This window comes from Hypanus sabinus, chromosome 23, assembly GCF_030144855.1.
Source record: "Hypanus sabinus isolate sHypSab1 chromosome 23, sHypSab1.hap1, whole genome shotgun sequence".
NCBI lineage: Eukaryota > Metazoa > Chordata > Chondrichthyes > Myliobatiformes > Dasyatidae > Hypanus > Hypanus sabinus.
In genome coordinates, this window is record NC_082728.1 from 23,241,611 (window position 1) to 23,260,745 (window position 19,135).

The window sequence follows — 19,135 nt, forward strand, 5'->3', positions numbered from 1 at the left end:
TTCCAAAACGCATTAGAAGCATTAAGGTGCTTTTATTTTGCTGTCATGGTTGCAATACAGGAACTTGGCAGTCAATATGTGCACAACAAGCTATCATGAGGGGGAATCATTGGTAGGGCTGTAAGGAACAGTAGGACTGACAGGAGTGATTTATTGATCCATAAGATTCTAGACACGGAAACCAACCCTTTGGCCTAAATCGTCCAGAGTGACCAAGATGCCTATCTAGGCTAATCCCACTTGTCTCTGCGTCAGACCCACAATCGTGCATACCTTTCCTATCCATGTTCTTCTAGGGGCTGGGAGAGACTTGAAGGGCTCTCTGTGCCATACCAATTTCATGATTATTTTTTGTGATTTTAATTGACGGTTAAATGCTGGTCAAGACTGTCTCTGGGAACATACTAGCATGTCTTGGAAACAGTGTCATTAGATCTTTCATAGCCAGCTTGATAGAAAGCAGATAAGAGCTCAAATTAGCATCACTTCTGACAGTCCAGTTGTTTCTGAACTCCCCATACACTATTCTGGGGTAGCTGCCAACATTTTGTTCTCTGCATTGGTCCTAATTCTCTAAGACCATAAGACATAGGTGCAGAATTAAGCCATTTGGTCCATTGAGTCTGTGCCACCATTTCATCATGGTTCATATATTATCCTTCTCAACCTTATTGCCCTGAATTCTTCCCATTACCTCTGATGCCCTTACTAATGAAGCGTCTCTCAACCTCCATTTTAAATATACTCAATGACCTGACCTCCACAGCCATCTGTGGCAATTAATTCCACAGGTGATAGCATTTCTATCTCAGGCATGGCTGACACTGGACAGTGGAGACATGGCTGTCCAAGCCTGTATTTATTCTATTCCCTTCTGAAAGTTAACACTGCACCTGTTTCCACCAGCTTTCCTGCCAATGAATTCCAGATCATAACAACTTGCTACATGGAAAAGTTGCCTCATCCGCTCTTTGATTCTTTTGCCAAGTAACTTTTGCAAATGAATTAAGATAGCAGGGTAGAAAATGTGAGATATTCCCACTTGAATGCACATAAATTATTCTTAATGCCACACCCTTCCCGTCCAACCTCCATACTTGCAAGACTATCTGTCTCTTCCAACTGCTAACATTAATATCATATATACAAAGCATAGGCTCAGTATGATACTCATGGTGTAATCAAATATCCATTATCTCATCTTGAATTTTAGTTCCTTGGAAAAGGAGGCAGACTGGACGAGTTTTAAATTGTCTGCAGTGCGCAGTAGGGGAACGATCACAAAGGGAACTCACCGCTTCCTGCAGCAGTTGCTCCAGGGAGTAGATTCTTTGTCGGTTTCCTCTTTCTCCTTCAATCACAACACCATAGCTAGAGGAAGGCAGGGAAAGCCAGTCACAGAGACACAATGTTAATACATCCGCCGACGCATGGAAATATTTATGAATTGTGTAACCTGAGAAGATATTACAGTCAACATGAGGCAGCCCTTTAAATTGCTTCCTTAGCTTCAGGAATATGAGCTTGTAAGGCTGTGTACCATTACATAGTGCAGCTTGCCAAACACACAATTCTCCCACTGTCAGCCGCACTTGGGAATGTAAGTCGGCCTGACTTGCTCTCATTCCAGGGAGCTATGGAAAACCGCTTTATCTGTGGGTCTTTGAGTGGGCTTTTGGATACAATGGCCCTGCTTCTAGTGAAGAACAGTGGAACGAGGAACTAGGGAGAAGTGTACAGGAAAGCCAGTAGAACAGAGGAAACAGTCTAAAGATATTTTTAATGGAATGAAAAAGAAAGGGAAATGCAGTTCAATTAATAGGCTGAAGAAACTGCTGACTGATTTGTATATATTTCTTGTGATTACTTGCACTTAATGAAGAAACAAATACATTTTTCTGGTGTTTTCACGAAGAATGTCCTGGCTAGTGGCTGGTGCAATGGATACATATACTGTTAGTGACCATTTTATTAGGCCTGATTGTTAATATACCGGTAATTATTTATTTAGTGATAGAGCATGGAGTAGGCCCTTCGGGCCAAACCCAATTAACCTAATTATGGGACATTTTACAATGACCAATTCACCACTAGCCTACCCAGCAGGTCCTTTGTCTGTGGGAGGAAACCGGAGAACCTGGTGAGAAAAGCAGACTCCTTACAGACAGCACTGGAACTGAACTCTGAACACAGGAATGCCCTGAGCTGTAATAGTGCCATGCTGACCGCCACGTCTCTGTGGTGTCCAATCTAACCAGCCAGTCACGTGGCAGCAACTCAATGCATAATAGCACGCAGACATGGTCAAGAAGTTCGATTGCTATTCAGGCCAAACATCAGATTGGGGAAGAAATATGATCTAGGTGACTTTGGCCATGGAATGATTGTTGGTGCCAGATGGAGTGGCTTGAGTATCTCAGAAACTGCTGGTCTCCTGGGATTTTCATGTAGAACAGCCTCTAGAGTTTAAACAGAATGATGCAAAAAGCAAAAAAAAAACATCCAATTCTATGGGTGAGAATGCCTTGTTAATGAGAGCGGTCAGAGGGGAATAGCCAGACTGGCTCAAGAAGAAAGGTAACTCAAATAACGACGCATTACAGGAGAGCATCTCTGAATGCACAACACGTCGAACCTTGAAGTGGATGGACTACACCAGCAGAAGACCACAAATATATACGCTCATTTGTTACTTTAATATCTAATAAAGTGGCCACTGAATGTATACGATATAAAAGTGTCACTGATATTGACCTTACAAGTAGTACTTTAAATGTTAGGTTACTACTGGCTAGATGCAACTAGATGTAAGCTAAAAACAGAAGAATTAGTAGTCAGTATTGCCAAGTCTGCTGATCAAGTGATGAGCGCCTTAACACCAATACAGAGAGAGCAGTATCCATCATCAAGGAACCCACTGCCTAAGTCATGGTCTTTCCTGCTGCTGTCATCAGGAAGAAGGGTAGAGGAGCCTCAGGATCCCAGCATCAAGTTCAGGAACAGTTACTACTGTTAAACCAGAGGGGAGAACATCACTTGCCCAGTCACTGAACAGTTCCCACAACATATGGATTCACTTTCAAGGACACTGCAATCTCATGTTCCCTATATTTATTGTTCATTTGCTTTTTTTTCTTTTATACTGTACCTGCACAGTCTGCTGTCTTTTGTAAATTGGTAGTCCGTCCTGTTGGCATGCAGCTTTAATTGATTCTCTTACGTTTCATGGATTTTCTGCGCATGCCCACAACAGGGTTGTATATGGTGACGTATATGTATTTTAATAATAAATTTACTTTGAGCTTTGAGAATACAGTATTCATGTTCATACACAAGGATTGCATTGCCTATCATAGTACTAAAGGGGTGGAAAAGAGGGAGCCTCACTCCCTAGTCTTTACCTTTGTACAAGTCACCAATGACCTACATCTTGACAAAATTCAGCTGCAGCCACAGTAGTGTGGAAATGTGGAGGGCTGTATGCCAATACACATCGCCATTCATTCCCCTAATTATTCCTTGCCTATAATCAACTCTCTTATATGCCCAGTTTATGAATTAATGAACAGGCAGGCTGACGGAGATCACTCTGCTCTCTGGAGTCCATACCAACCATATCAAGACTGTCTTGAGTCCAGAACCCACAAAAATACACTAAGTTCATTATATCTGTATCCACCTGTTTTATACATGGTATTAGTTTTCCTTCTTGAATTAACATGCTCTTGGCTGTGCTTATACTGCAGCTGCCCTGTTGATGTGAACCAGCGTTACTGCATTACAGGGAGCCAGGAAACCAATTCAGGTTATTTTTGTTGTAATCTTAAATATGAACTAATGTTCCTCATTTACAAGCTGTGCTTTCTAAATGATCTTTAAGAGTTTGGAACTCTTGGAAATTAAAGATAAAGTCAAGCTGATTGTAAGCATTTAATTGGCAATATTTAGAGTACTTGTTGATCAGATCGAGATCAAACATATTTATAACAGCTCAACGCTGTAGCAAACGGTAAGTGTGATTTCAGAATCACAATTAGGTTTATTATCACCGGCATGTGACATGAAATTTGTTAACTTAGCAGCAGCAGTTCAATGCAATACATAATATAGAAGGAAAAAGAACAAAATAATAATAATAATAAATAAATCAATTACAGTATATATATTTTGAACAGATTAAAAATAGTGCAAAAACAGGAATACTATGTATTTTAAAAAAAGTGAGGTTGTGTCCAAGGGTTCAATGTCCATTCAGGAATTGGATGGCGGAGGGGAAGAAACTGTTCCTGAATTGCTGAGTGTGTGCCTTCAGGCTTCTGTACCTCCTACCTGATGGTAACAGTGAGAAAAGGGCATGCCTTGAGTGCTGGAGGTCCTTAATACGAAGGGTGATTGATAAGTTTGTGGCCTAAGGTAGACAGGAGTCAATTTTAGAAAACCTAGCACATTGATTTTTCAACATAGCCCCCTCCTACATTTATAAACTTAGTCCAGCGACAGTGGAGCATACGGATCTTGGACCTCTAGAAAGTGTCCACAGATGGGTGATTGATAAATTAGTGGCCTAAGGTAGAAGGAGATGAGTTATACAGCTCTCGCTACATGTACATGCAGGTCAACTCTTTGAGTGATTATGCAGAAAGTTTGAAGTTAATAACTCATCTCCTACCTTAAGCCACAAACTTATCACTCCTGATGAGTTATTAACTTCAAACTTTCTGCATAATCACTCAAAGAGTTGAATTGCATGTGCACGTAACGAGAGCTGTATAACTCATCTCCTTCTACCTTAGGCCACGAACTTATCAATCACCCCTGCTGTGTACACTTTCTGGAGGTCCAAGATCCGTGTGCTCCACGACCGCTGGACTAAGTGTGTAAATGTAGGAGGGGACTATGTTGAAAAATAGATGTGCTAGGTTTCCTAAAATTGACTCCTTCTACCTTAGGCCACCAACTTATCAATCACCCCTTGTAATCGATGCTGCCTTTCTGAGACATGGTTCCTTGAAGATATCCAGGGTATTTTGTAGGCTGGTACACAAGATGGAGCTGACTAAATTTACAATCCTTTGCAGCTTCTTTCAGATCTATGCAGTGCCTCCCCCTCCCCCCATACCAGAGTGATGCAGCCTGTCAGAATGCTCTCCGTGGTACATCTATAGAAGTTTTTGAGAGTATTTGTTGACATACCAAATCTCCTCAAACTCCTAATGAAGTATAGCCACTGTCTTGCCTTCTTTATAACTGCTTTGATATGTTAGGACCAGGTTAGATCCTCAGAGATCTTGATACCCAGCAACTTGAAACTGCTCACCCTCTCCACTACTGATCCCTCAATGAGGATTGGTATATGTTCCTTTGTCTTACCCTTCCTGAAGTCCACAATCAGCTCTTTCGTCTTACTGACATTGAGTGCCAGGTTGTTGCTGTGGCACCATTCCACTAGTTGGCATATCTCACTCCTGTACGCCCTCTCGTCACCATCTGAGATTCTACCAACAATGGTTGTATCATAGCAAATTTATAGATGGTATTTGAGCTATGCCTAGCCACACAGTCATGTGTATATAGAGAGTAGAGCAGTAGGCTAAGCACACACCCCTGAGGTGCACCAGTGTTGACTTTCAGCAAGGAAGAGATGTTATCACCAATCTCCACAGATTGTGGTCTTCCGGTTAGGATGATGAGGATCCAATTGCAGAGGGAGATACAGAGGCCCAGGTTCTGCAACTTCTCAATCAGGATTGTGGGAATGATAGTATTAAATGCTGAGCTATAGTCGATGAACAGCATTCTGACATAGATTTTTATGTTGTCCAGGTGGTCTAAAGCTGTGTGGAGAGCCATTGAGATTGCATCTGCTGTTGACCTGTTGCGGCAATAGGCAAATTGCAATGGATCCAGGTCCTTGCTGAGGCAGTAATTAAGTCTAATCATGACCAACCTCTCAAAGTATTTCATCACTGTCGATGCGAGTGCTACCGGGCGATAGCTATTAAGGCAGCTCACATTATTCTTCTCAGGCAGTGGTATAATTGTTGCCTTTTTGAAGCAAGTGGGAACTTACGCCCGTAGCAGTAAGAGGTTGAAAATGAGGTTCAGTACTATTTTTTTTAAGCAAGGAGCCAAAGATGGAGCTATAACATTTCAAATCCGACTCAATCCGTAGAATTCTATCATTCCAAATTCAGGACAATTTCCAACAATGATTTTCAAAAAAAAACCCTTCTTGATTCAGTTCATGTATGGTCTGAACTGATATGGTTTTTCCATTAACTAGGATAACTAATTGAGGTGCTTAGGATTCCTGGGTGACAAGGGAAAACGGGATTTTAAAGAGAAACATCAAGGATTCAATTACTATGAAAGGGAGTGAAAGAGAAACTGTATCTTACATGTCAGGTGACTGAAGAACTTTAACACTTCCTGCGTACAGCAGTTTGTCTTCCTTTGGTATGAGGATTTGAAGTCCTTCTTTAAGATCTTCCTTACTGATGGCACAGGACTGAGGAACTGATAGAGAAGAACAAACAATGTAATTCTTTCCATTGTTTCTCTGTGGTTCAATGCTGAACTTTATGGTTAGTGTGGTGAAGGATTTAATTCACTGGTGGTGTTTGCCGTGGAATTGCCCTTTCTGGGCTAATGTAGCTTTTGCTTTATCCATGTTTACTAAAGTAGACTGATAAGGAATTGCGTTATTCTATTTTCAAACACTGATTTCAAAAAAGGTCCGTGCCAAAAGGAAGCAAAAAAAAAATTCAAGATTATGCAGGCTTGCTTTTGACTTCCCTCTGTAGATGGAGGATTACAGCGTTTCAAGGAAACATTAGCAACATATACTGATTTGGCTGGTAAAGTCATCTTGGTGGGTTTTTTTTAAGTGAAGTTAAATCTACATCTTCTGGAATAGGGGGTGGCCTTTCAGGGACTGGTTTCTTTACTTGTGACAAAACTCTGGCAGGGTCGAGAGAAAGGGAGCCTGTATCGAGTAAGGAGTTTGAGTAAGACTGGTGAAACATTTTGTCGTTAGAATCTGAACAATATGTGGAAACTGATATTAAATCCGCTCTAAAGGACTAGTGAACTGAACTTTTAACCAAAATAATTTTTAAAATGACAATGGGTTTCTTTATTTTTGTTGTAGCGTGCACCCAGTATTTGTTTATGTATAATGTTTCATAAATTGTATTGCATTTCTTTATTTTCCTGTAAATGCCTACCAGAAAATGAATCTCAAGGCAGTATATGTTGACATACTGTATGTGTAGTTTGATAACAAATTTATTTTCACTTTGATCCATAAAATATTTGGTTTATTCTAGTTCTGAATGTTCAGAGAATTACTGCCCAACTATTTATTTATTATTATTTTTTAAATTTATTGAGATACAGCACACAACTGGACTTCCTGGCCCTACAAGCCACTCTGCCCAGCAATCTCACAATTTAATCTGAGGCTAATCACAGGACAATTTACAAAGACCGATTAACCTATCAACCAGTACATCTTTGGACCATGGGAGGAAACCAGAGCACTTGGAGGAACCCCACATGGACATGGGGAGTACGTACAAGCTCCTTAAAGGCAGCAGGGGGAATTGAACCCACATCGCCTGTACTGTAACATGTTGTGCTAACCACTATGCTGCCCCATCTCTGTTAGGCCCCTGCTCTATACTGGAATATCAACAGTTTATGTATCACTTTTTCGGTTTACCATCTACACTGCGTTTGACAACAAATAAAAAGCCCCTACCATACAATTCTGCTGAGCAGCTCACAGATGTATTCGCATCCTCCTCAGAGAAGCTGCTGTCTTCATCAAATGCAAAGTCATCCTCCGCTGCAAAACTTTCCAAGAGTTTACTGACAGCTCGACCTTTCGACTGCATGATAAAAAGAACAGAATTTTCAAACTGTATCCGGTTTATCTCTGATTTTGTATTAGCAGAAGACACTCCTCTCACAGTCAGTGAAACAGTTAATACACAAGCAAGAGAATTTCTGCAGATGCTGGAAATCCGAGCAACACACGCAGAAAGCTGGAGGAACTCAGCCGGCCAGGCAGCGTCCATGGAAACGAGTAAACTGTTGACGATTTTGGACCGGGACCCTTCATCAGGGCTAAAGAGAAAAGATGAGAAGTCGGTGTAAAGTTTGGGGGGGGGGGGCGGGGGTGGAAGAGAGGAAGAAATACAAGGTAGTAGGTGATAGGTGAAACCGGGTGAGGGGGAAAAGAGAAAAGAAGAAAAGAGCTAGGAAGTTGATCAGTGAAAGAGATGAAGCGCTGGAGAAGAGGGAATCTGATAGGAGAGGACAGATAGCTATGGAAGAAAGGGAAGGGAAAACAGCACCAGAGGGAGGTGATGAGCAGGTAAGGGGATAAGGTGAGAGAGGGAAATGGGAATGGGTGGAATGGTAAAGTGGGGGGGGGGGGTCGCATTACCGGAAGTTCGAGAAATCGATGTTCATGCCATCAGGTTGGAGGCCACACAGACGGAATATAAGGTACTGCTCCTCCAACCTGAGTGTGGCTTCATCCTGGCAGTACAGGAGGCCGTGGACTGGCATGTCAGAATGGGGATGGGAAGCAGAATTAAGATAGGTGGCCACTGGGGGCTTTCTGGCAGGTGCACGGCAAAGCGGTCTCCCGATCTACGTCGGGTGTTACTGATATACAGAAGGCCACACCAGGAGCAGTGGATGCAGTAGATGACTCTAACAGGCTCACAGGTTAAGTGTCGCCACAGCTGTAAGGATTGTTTGCGGCCCTGAATGGTAGTGACAGAGGAGGTGTAGTGCTTGTCCTGCTTGCAAGGGTACATTGGCAGTTGTACCATGATTTACCTACCATCACAACAGCCTCTGCATCCAGCACACAATTCTCCGCAACTTCTACCACCTCCAACAAGATCCCACCACCGAGCACATCTTCATCTCCCCCCCTCCCAACTTTCCGCTTTCCTCAGGGATTAAGTGCGATACCTGCCCCGGCACTTCCGCCCTCACTACAATCCAGGGACCCAAACAGTCCTTCCAGCTGAGGCAACATTTCACTTGTGAATCCATTGGGATCGCCTACTGTATCTGGTGCTCCTGGTGTGGCCTCTTGCATATCGGTGAGACCTGATGCAAATGGGGGGACCGCTTCACCAAGCACCTACACTCTGCCTGTCAGAAAAGCGGGACCTCCCATTGGCCACCCATTTTAATTCTACTTCCCATTCCCATTCCGACAGGTGAGTCCATGTCGTCCTCCGCTGTCGCAATGAGGCCACACTCAAGTTGGAGGAGCAACACCTTACATTTTGTCTGGGTAGCCTGAAACCTGATGACATTAACAATAATTTCTTGAATTCCTGGTAATTGCCCTCCCCTTTTACCATTCACCATTCCCATCTCCCTCTCTCACCTTATCTCTTTACCCACCCATCACCTCCCTCTGGTGCTCTGTCCCTCCTCTTTCTTCCATGGCCTTCTATCCTCTCCCATCAGATTCCCCCTTCTCCAGCCCTTTAATGTCCTCTCCCAGTTTCACCTCTCACCTACTATCTTGTATTTCTTCCTCCCCTCCCCTGACTCTAAGACTTCTATTCATTTTTCTCCGGTCCTGATGAAGGTTCTCGATCCAAAATGTCGACTGCTTACTCTTTTCCATAGATGCTGCCTGCTCTACTGAGTTCCTCCAGCATTTTGAGTGCATTGCAGTCAACGTAGTGTATTCTTTGGCCATATCTAAATCATCCAAGACTCAATCATCTGTTGGCTTTCTGTTTGATGCCCTGCACTTGTTCCTAGTACAGCAATTTTAAAATGTTTGTTGTTTGCCAACGTAAATCCCAGGACTTGCATTTAATTCATTAACGATCTTTGCTCTTTAAAGAATGAGCTACCATATAGTTATTTTAGGAATAAGACTGTAACAGAAATAATTGTTCTTTAGTCTTATTTTTCCAGAACACAATTTACTTTGAAACTCATCTATCAGCTAACAGAGTCTTCGGTCGAGTAGCAAGTGCTTTGCCTTTTTGATGTACAGTACAACTACTAATAGTACTACATAGCATGTTTGGTATAACTTACCAGGGATGAATTTCAAGGTGGTGTTTTTAAGTGCATGGTTTTAAAACCTTGGACATAAACCAGTAAAAAGATACTTTAATTAATGAACAAATTTTGCTGTCCACATCAGAATCAGTTTTGTGTGTTCAGAATAATCAAATATTCAGCCCAAAATTTGATTGGAAACTACAACTTTTAGTCCTTTATTTAGTGACCATCAGCAACTTCTGTGTTTTTAAATAAACATTTTATGCAAAAAAAAGTTAACAGCTACTGTTTCTCCAAGCCCAGAGAATCATTTACCGAGGGAACCTGTAATAGTACCACAGCGAGGCCTGCTCAGTCTCCTCACCTCTTTCACAGGGAGTTTGCTCTTCAGCTTGTTCAGCCTAGTTCGCTGATAATCAGTGGAGATTGTTCCTTTTTGTGAGAGGCAGAAGCCACTTGATTTCTAATATAGGAGAAACAGACGTATTGGAGTCAGTACAAGCCATTTGGAATCCAATAGAGAATAGAATCAAATTCCATTTGTAAGCCTCAAATACAGAAGGGTTGTATTCCAGAGTGGAATATACATATCTCTGGCTGTTCAATACTGGTAAATATGGATTGAATCTGTTCTGGCCTTTGACGGAGGTAATCTTAAAAACCCGTGATATAGTACACGTTCATCTTAAACTGTTGTATGCCAAGTTTGAGGCTAAGCAAGGGCATGGACTCACCCATAAACACAAGAGGTTCTGCAGATGCCGGGATACAGAGGAACACACACAAAATGCTGGAGGGACAGTGGGTCAGCCAGCATCTATGGAAGGGAATAAACAGATGATTTTTTGGGCCTAGAACCTTCCTCAGGAGCCGTCCCCCAAAAAAATGAAGTGTGCATATCTTCACCCCAGAACATTCACGGACCCTTCCCTAGGAAGTATAATTTCATGAGCAAACACATAACCCAAGGAACTCAAGGAGCTAAGGATTCTTGTAAAGCCTACTCTTCTGCTCTGGGAACTGAGTGAGATGGGCACTGAAGCAAAATAAAATGAACTACAGTTCAGTGTATCTTTCTTGACATTCAGTCACACTGTTACAGAATACTGTTGCACAGCTGGGCTTTCTTTGAGTAGTACTGAATATTTTCAATTTCTAACTGTATTTCTATGGTCTATTTTATTTTATCTGCAGAACCAATTGTGCACAAGTTCTAATAAAGAGTTGAATAGAAACAAAGAAGAGCCTTGATAGTGGGCTGAAGGAGAAAGTGGAAACTATAAAGCTATAATTTGCTAAGTTCTCCAATACTATGTTGTCCTTGCATCATTTCTGGGTCAGATCTAAATTGTAGATGGAAGCTGATTGCCATGGTTACACAAACGCTCCATTGTTGTGAGAAAAAGTAACTAGCAAGGATGGTAGTCAAACAAGATGGTCCTTGGATTTGCTGTATTGAGGAATTACAATGTGCTCATTCCTTCTATTGCAGCATTAGCAGAGCAATAAACACTAATGTAGTTCTATCATCAACCACCATTCAAATATTTTCTCAGTACTGGATTCTGGTCATTTGGCTGATAGTAGTTCATTGCTCTTCATTTCTGCCGTTAACTCTCCTTTCATTGGAAGTAACAGTCAAGGTAAAGGGGTTAGTATATTTGCCATGTTGGAAATGCTATGCCTCTGAGCATATATTGGAGTCAGTATTTCTGGTAATGGGTGTGATCGATGCTGAAAACTTAGCTGCTATATCCATACAGTTCTTATCGATTGCTGCAATTTAATTTTTGAGCATTGTGATGTGAGGTGAGAACCTGAAACCAGTGCAGAGTAAGCTGACAAAATATCTGATCAGATTGACATGAAGCAAAAGTTTCATAGACCATGATGGATGTGTAGAGAGCTTCGTGACTACGGCTGGTACACAGGCACATTCTGGACAGTCTGACCTGCTGAGTTCCTCCTGCATTTTGTGTATTGCTCTAATCGTTTTGCACCTGTCTGGCAAAATATTGCAGATGTTGGAAATGTGAAATAAAGCAGAAAATGCTGGGCATATAAAGAATGATGAAAGGGCATGGAGCTGAAAAGTTAATTCTGGTTCTCTCTCCACAGATGCTATCTGATCTCATTTTCTGCTTTCATTCTAGTGATTTAAAAGTGTGGCACTAATAAAACATCACTCACTATGTGACTCCCTTGTGCGGTTGTCCCTGCAGACTGATCCTCCTCCTGGAGATACTTTCCATTCAAAGTTCTCAATGACACCCAAACTGGAAAGTTTTGGATTGATCTGTACTAATGAAGCAATTAGACATAAGACCAAAAGACATTGGAGCAGTCCATTGAGTCTCTTCTGACGTTTGATCATAGCTGATCCATTTCCCTCTCAACATCATTCTCCTGCCTTCTCCCAGTGACCTTTCACACCCTGATCTATCAAGAATCTGTCAACCTTAACTTCAATTACACTCATTGACCTGGTCTTCGCTGCTACCTATGGCAATAAATTCCACAGAAACACCACCCTCTGGCTAAATAAATTCCCCCTCATCTCCAATCTAAATGGACGTCCCTCAATTCTGAGGTTGTGCCCTTGGGTCCTGGACACTCATACTATAGGAAACATCCTTCACACATCCACTCTATCTAGGCCTTTCAACATTTGATAGGTTTCAATGAAATCCACCCTCATTCTTCTAAATTCCAGTGAGTACAGGCCTAGAGCCATCAAATGCTCCTCATAAGCTTTTCAATCCCAGAATCATTTTTGTCAACTTCCTTTGAACCTTCTCCAATGCCAGTCTTAGAAATGCTTTTTTAAATGGGCCTAAAACAACTCATTGTCCTCCAAGTGAGGCCTCACCAGTGCTTTATAAAGACTCGGCATTACATCCTTGATTTTATATTCTAGTCCTCTCGAAATGATTTGCCTTCCTCACCACTGACTCCACCTGCAATCTATCCTTTAAGGAATGCTGCACGAAGACTCTGTACATTTGAGGTGTTTCACCTCTGTATGTCATACACTTACACATTTTCTCAATAGTGGCCATGTACATTAGCTGGACAGCCAATTGTTTAGATTCCTGTACTTTCACATGGCTGTCCAGATTGTCAGCTCAGTATTTGCTGTCTTTAAAACTTATTTATTCGAGTGTAACATATTGTGAGTGAACAGAGAGTGAAGTCTACAACAAATATGTTACCACATGATTTAGTTCACTGTGACATCTCAGCTTTCTGCATATGTAGTGAGAATCTTAACCAAATAAATATTTTAATAAATTGCTGCCAAGTAAATTGCAGCCAAAGTTAAATATGTGTACAGTTATGGGCAGGATAAAGATGTTGAAGCCAACTTCCTCCTTACTGTAGACTTGACGAGACCAATAACAACACATTTCTGTAACACAGGGCAAGGCCTCAAGGCACTTGACATACATGCGAGGGACCAGAAGGTGGGACAAGCATCTGGTCAATGGATGAAGGTCTCAGTGGGAGAAGAGGCAGAATGGACGCAGGTCACTGAATGCACAGCTACCAACAGAATGCCAAAGATAACAAAATGAAACCCCATGAATCAGAGCAACATGGAATTCAAGAGCTGAAGTTGTGGCATTCATTTGGTGTAGAAATGGCAAGCAACCCCATTTAAAGGCAAGGTCAGAGAAAATAAGTTTTAAGATACATTATGGTACACTCCATAATCTTAAATCCTTTTTCCACAGCTTCTAACCCACCACTTACGTTAATGATTATTATGACATTATGATCTTCATGTTAATAGAGTTGCAGTGTGTTTCCCACATTTTTTCACTTGCTGAGTTGCAGGCAGGAGCCACAGCTGCTGCAGAGTGATGATTTCAGTGGAAGTGCAATGCCCAATATATTTGGAAAGCAGACACAGTTTTAACTGCTGGTCTGACCTGTGGTCATAGAGTCTATGACTCTGTGACTCTGACTGAGAACCGTCTCTAACTTGCTGGTGAAAGATGGAGGCAGCGAAGACGATGGCTCGTGGTGGCCAGAGTCAGCAAATGAACATTCATTTTGGAAGCTCTGAACGTCACTTCCTGGCTTCTTCAATCCATCGCTCCTTTGCTGGGACAGAGTTCATGGATTCTGGGATCCAACACCTCTACAAGCTGTTCCATTGCTAACTTTGATTCCACCATCAATGGTGATGTCATCCGTACTGACTTTGGACAGATATCTAGGATAGTATGAATATCAAGCCTGGGGGCTTCAAATCCAGGGTAGGGTCTGCAAGACATGGGCCCTGATGGGGTTTTGCATCCAAAATTGTGTGTGTGTGTGTGTGTGTGTGTGTGTGTGTGTGTGTGTGAGAGAGAGACAGAGAGAGCAAGAGAGAGAGAGAGAAATATAGTGATAGAGATATATATATATAGAGATAGATAGAGAGATAGTGATAGAGAGAGATAGATAGAGAGATAAATAGAGAGAGAGATAGATAGAGAGATAAATAGAGAGAGAGATAGAGAGGTAGAGATAGAGAAAGGGAAAAGGAAGCGGAGTTTGTAGTCAGATACAGACTGTGATCACAGCCCTCATTCACCTATCACAAACACTCACACATCTGTTCCCAAACAGGCAGTGGTAAAATTTTTTAAATGAGCTCTTCTTGATTTTCCATAAATTGCAGTCAGTTTTACTTTAAGGTTCTGGCAAGTACCTTAGCACAGCTTCAGTCAATATCACACAGTAGCAAACACTGGGTTTGTGCCAAAGAATCCCTGTTCTGTGAACAGCTCATTATGGTTTATGACGCAGAGCTGAGGACTGCTGCGGGAATGCTGGGAGTCAGGAAGAGTCTGAAGAATATCCGAATAGATTTTATGTCACAAGTGACACGAGGAGACTTCTGAGACAATAGGGCCAAGGATAAAAATTAACAGTGGGATAAAATTTTGACATTTTAATTCACTTTTATCTTTAGGTACCCTCACAGGTTGAATGCTGCTGGTCAAAGATTGTGACGCCATGGTGAATCTCAGGGGAAGAGCCGGACCGACAAGCTTTGAGGAATGGATTGTTGTTGGCTAGCACAATGAAGAAAAGAGGCAGTGGAGGCCTGTCTGAGGTTAACATTCCTCCAGTAAAACACAAAATGTTGGAGAAATTCAGCAGGTCAGGCAGCATCTATAGAGGAGAATAAATGGTTCCATTTTTTAGGTGGAGTCCTTCCATCAGGACTGGAAACGAAGCCAGGAATAAGAAAGCGGGGGTGGGGGGGGGAGCTGGAAGGTGATAGGAGAAGCCAGGTGAGGAGGAAGGTAGATGAGAAGGGGAAGGGAGGGGTTGAAGTAAGAATCTGGGAGGCAATAGATGGAAAAGCCAAAGTAGAAGGAATATAACAAGAGGTTGAATTGTTTTCTTGGGAATGGCAGGGGCTGAGGGGAATTTTGTTAGAGGTTTATATGAGTTTGAGACAGACAGTATCTTTTTTCCAGGGTTGAAATCTTTAATACCAGAGGGCATGCATTTCACGTGAGCGACAGTAATTTCAAAAATGATGTGCGGGGCAGGTTGTTTTACACAGAGAGTGGTGGATGCCTGCAACATGCTGCCTGGAGTGACGGCAGGGGTAGATACATTAGGGACTTTTAAGAGACATCTAGATAGGCACATGGATGTGAGGAGAATCGAAGGATGTGGACACTGTGTAGGCAGAAGAGATCAGTTTGGTTAGCCACTGAATTGGTTTGGCACAACACTGCGCGCTGGAAGGCCTGTTCCAGTGCTGTACTGTTCTATCCTCTAAGTTCTGAGGAATCTGACAGAAGAGGAGAGAGGACCATGAGAGAAAGGGAAGGAGGAGGGGATGGGCCGGTGAGCAGAAGGGAAGGGATGAGAGGGGAGCCAGAATGGGGAATGGAATATCTGTTGACTGAACGAGTGTGATAGAGGAACTGGCCTGGAAGTTCTTCACAGCATTGATGAGACAGCCATTGAGCATGCTGAATCTGTGCGAGCCCTGAGGAACCAGGCCTCTCATACCTCCCTCTCTCTGCTGCAACTGTGAAGGACAAAGAAAGGAAAATATCCCATATTTTGTACAAGAGAAGAAAAGAAACCGGTGGTGATGCTGAAGCTGTTGAAAGGACAGGACTGCTCTGACAAGAGAACTGAAAAAAACCAAAACCTTCAGGATCAAAACAACGAATCAGTAAAATACCTGGAGCTGCTGGGTGCTTGCTAAAGCACAGCAGATCCGGGAAAAGCATTCCACTAGGTAATGAAGGGCCATAGAGTTACTTATTCAAAACCTACCTTGAAAGTTGCCTGCAGCAATTTGCTTTTTCGGGTGACATTTTTACACCTGTTGGCTGTGGTTTTTTTGGCCTGAGTTCGGGATACCAGTTTTACAGGTACAGAGGCGTCACTGGGAATTATCCTCTCCCTGTGCAGCAGAGGCCGCAGGTCAGATTCCCGTCGGCGCCAGATAGCCACCTCTGCTCCCCCCTTTGTGCTCTTCAGCTTTTTGTTCTTCTCGCCTGTCTTCAGTCCTTTCTTCTTCATTGCTGGGGGCTTCTCGCTCTTCTTCGCTGCACTGCCAGGCTCCAGGCTGTGTTTGACGGGGCGCTTTTTAATCTTCACGTCCCCATCCACGCTGGCTAATCCAAATGTACCTGGAAAGCCAAAAAGGAGAATGAACAGTTAACATATTGACTACAGTAAGAAGTAAGCCCAATGGTGTCATCTCATCTCAATCCTCAACTTACTTTAAATTCAACGAATGTATTCACCTTCATTAATCTATGGTGACATCCATCTGCATGAAACAGCCTTACCAGCTCTCCATATTTATCAGAGATTATTTAGCTGGTCGGTGGTTGTGTAATTTGCTCTTGTATATTGACAAATGTCATGAGGACCATTCAGGGCTAATACAGAATGAGCTGCTACTTGCTCCTTTGCAGACTGGTGGAAAAAACTGTGGCTTTATAGAGGCCTCTTTCATTGTTTATAAGCAGTAATAGTTATTCGGGTAGTTCGCAACGGCCATTTGAAAGCAGCGCCAGGTCATGGATTGTGTCAGCACATTTCCCATGGACTGCTTCCAACACTCCCCCTTAGAATAAATTCATAACTTGGATTGAAAATGTGTAGTTGCAATTATATGAGGCAGGTGGTCCCCATTAACAGATTTTATTGCGAAGTACATTTACAGAGCTTTTGTTTGGGACTTTTATGGGTGCTTTTGACAGTTGACGCTCATTGGTAGGTGAATGAACAGCCACAAGGAAATGAGAAGTGCAAAGGCAAATGTAAAGGGTGCGGATTCGTTCTCAGCCGAGCGTTTAAAAGTCAAGGTGCACATCCACTGACTTGAGTTTGTGAATGCTGGCAGACAAGAGCTTACGTTCGTGTATTCTTTAATAAGAGTGAGCTGTAAACTCATTCACAGGACGTGGGCATAAAGTGGCAGGATAGAGTTGGAGGGTGCTCGTCCGTTTTGCAATTCAGCTTGTTAGGGGGCAGTTAAGACCCAGCTATGACGATGCCTCTGGAGTCGTGCGTGGTTCATAAGGACAGGATGTTTCCTTCCCTTAAAGATATTATTAAATAAAATCAGCTGTTCACTCCAATCTGGTAGTTTCCTGACCAGCACTTCTGACTTTTTTTTATATTCTGGATATATCTAATTGACTGAATTTAAATTTCCTATAATCCATGGCCTCTGGCCTTCTTGGACAGCAATAATGACATTCCCATTCCTAGCATCACAGCTTACATTTTTAGAGGTAAGGGGCAGCTTCCATGTCTAGCATCTTAGACCAGGGAGGCAAATGAAAAGAGAGACAAAAATAAAGAAGATACCTCACAAAGTCCTCATCGAGTGGTCAAACTGTTGGTCTGTATAATCACTTCATCATCAGAGTCACTAACCCAAGTTGCTCCTTGACCACATCCTAAGGATTCCAGGAGATGTTGAACAGTCTGCAGTCAGATTTCTATTTGTCCTAACTACGTGTTCCACTCAGTGGTGCAAAGATGAAGGACACAATGCATTTCACCTCTCATTTTCCTGTGGACGTTCAGAGTAAGTAAATCTCTGGACTTTTCATCTACAAGGAGCCGAAATGTGCATTGTGCACTGACTGATGCCACTGGTCTGTGCCTGATCCTGCCACAGTGCTGGCCATGCTGATGTTAATCGGAATCAGGAGTGCCCAGTCCAATTTTGCAATTGGCACAATTTCATTTAGTAACAATGCTAATGCAATTTGTCCAGCTAAAATTGATGTTGAATTCCGTAGTGAGAGAAACGGCAACAACAACCTAACTTTTCAGCATTAGTAAATGGGCTTTTTTTTAAGCTGTGTCCTAGCACAATGAATGGTTGTAATGATGGTGAAAGCAATTCTGTAAGGTACTTCCTATATCCTGGGTGATAATGTGATGGTAATACTGTTTTTAAAGGTACTTCCTAGTATTCCCAGTCCTGAAGAAGGGCCCAAATTGTCAACTGTTTACTCTTTTCCATACATGCCGTCTGACCTGTTGAGTTCCTCCCGTATTCTGTGTGTGTTACTGTGGATTTCCAGCATCTGCAGACTTTGTGTATGGTTCTCCCAAATCCTGTTTTTAATCTTTACTATATTATATAACCTATCATGGTCATACAAGGTCACACAACTCCGATTACCTACCCAGAAGGCCTTGCCTTTCCTTTTTTTTCTTTGCTTTCTGATTGGCTTCCAGCTTCACGACAGAGGATGGTGAGGGACCCGTCTCCGTGGCGGTGAGCGCAGTTGAGTATTCTGTGTGGAGACCAGAGCTGGAGTCTTTGATTGACAGCTCAGGAGCCTCGTCACTGCCGTCAGCACTGATATAGTTGTGCTCGTCCTCCGTCAAGTCCGGACCTGAGAAAGGTGTAAAGAATAAATTAACCGGTAGGTTTGCACAGAAGTCTACAGGCCAAAGGAGACTCTTCGATTCAATTTGTCCATACTGACCAGGATGACATCTACACTAATCCCATTCGGCTGCATTAGACCTGTCTTCCTTTACTTTTTTTTGCTGTCTAAATACCTTTTAAACACTAATT

General features: G+C 42.5%; 1 protein-coding gene across 2 annotated transcripts in view; it reads right to left on the reverse strand.

The window, feature by feature from the left end:
• bahcc1b (BAH domain and coiled-coil containing 1b) overlaps positions 1–19,135 on the reverse strand; it is a 286,926-nt gene that overhangs the window by 39,814 nt on the left and 227,977 nt on the right. For both annotated transcript variants that reach the window (XM_059948538.1, XM_059948537.1), the window contains exons 18-23: positions 18,738–18,950; positions 16,354–16,712; positions 10,421–10,519; positions 7,763–7,892; positions 6,399–6,516; positions 1,296–1,371 (exon numbers count right to left, since the gene is read on the reverse strand). In XM_059948538.1, the coding sequence (XP_059804521.1) occupies positions 1,296–1,371; positions 6,399–6,516; positions 7,763–7,892; positions 10,421–10,519; positions 16,354–16,712; positions 18,738–18,950 (995 nt within the window). The remainder of the gene's footprint in view (positions 1–1,295; positions 1,372–6,398; positions 6,517–7,762; positions 7,893–10,420; positions 10,520–16,353; positions 16,713–18,737; positions 18,951–19,135) is intronic.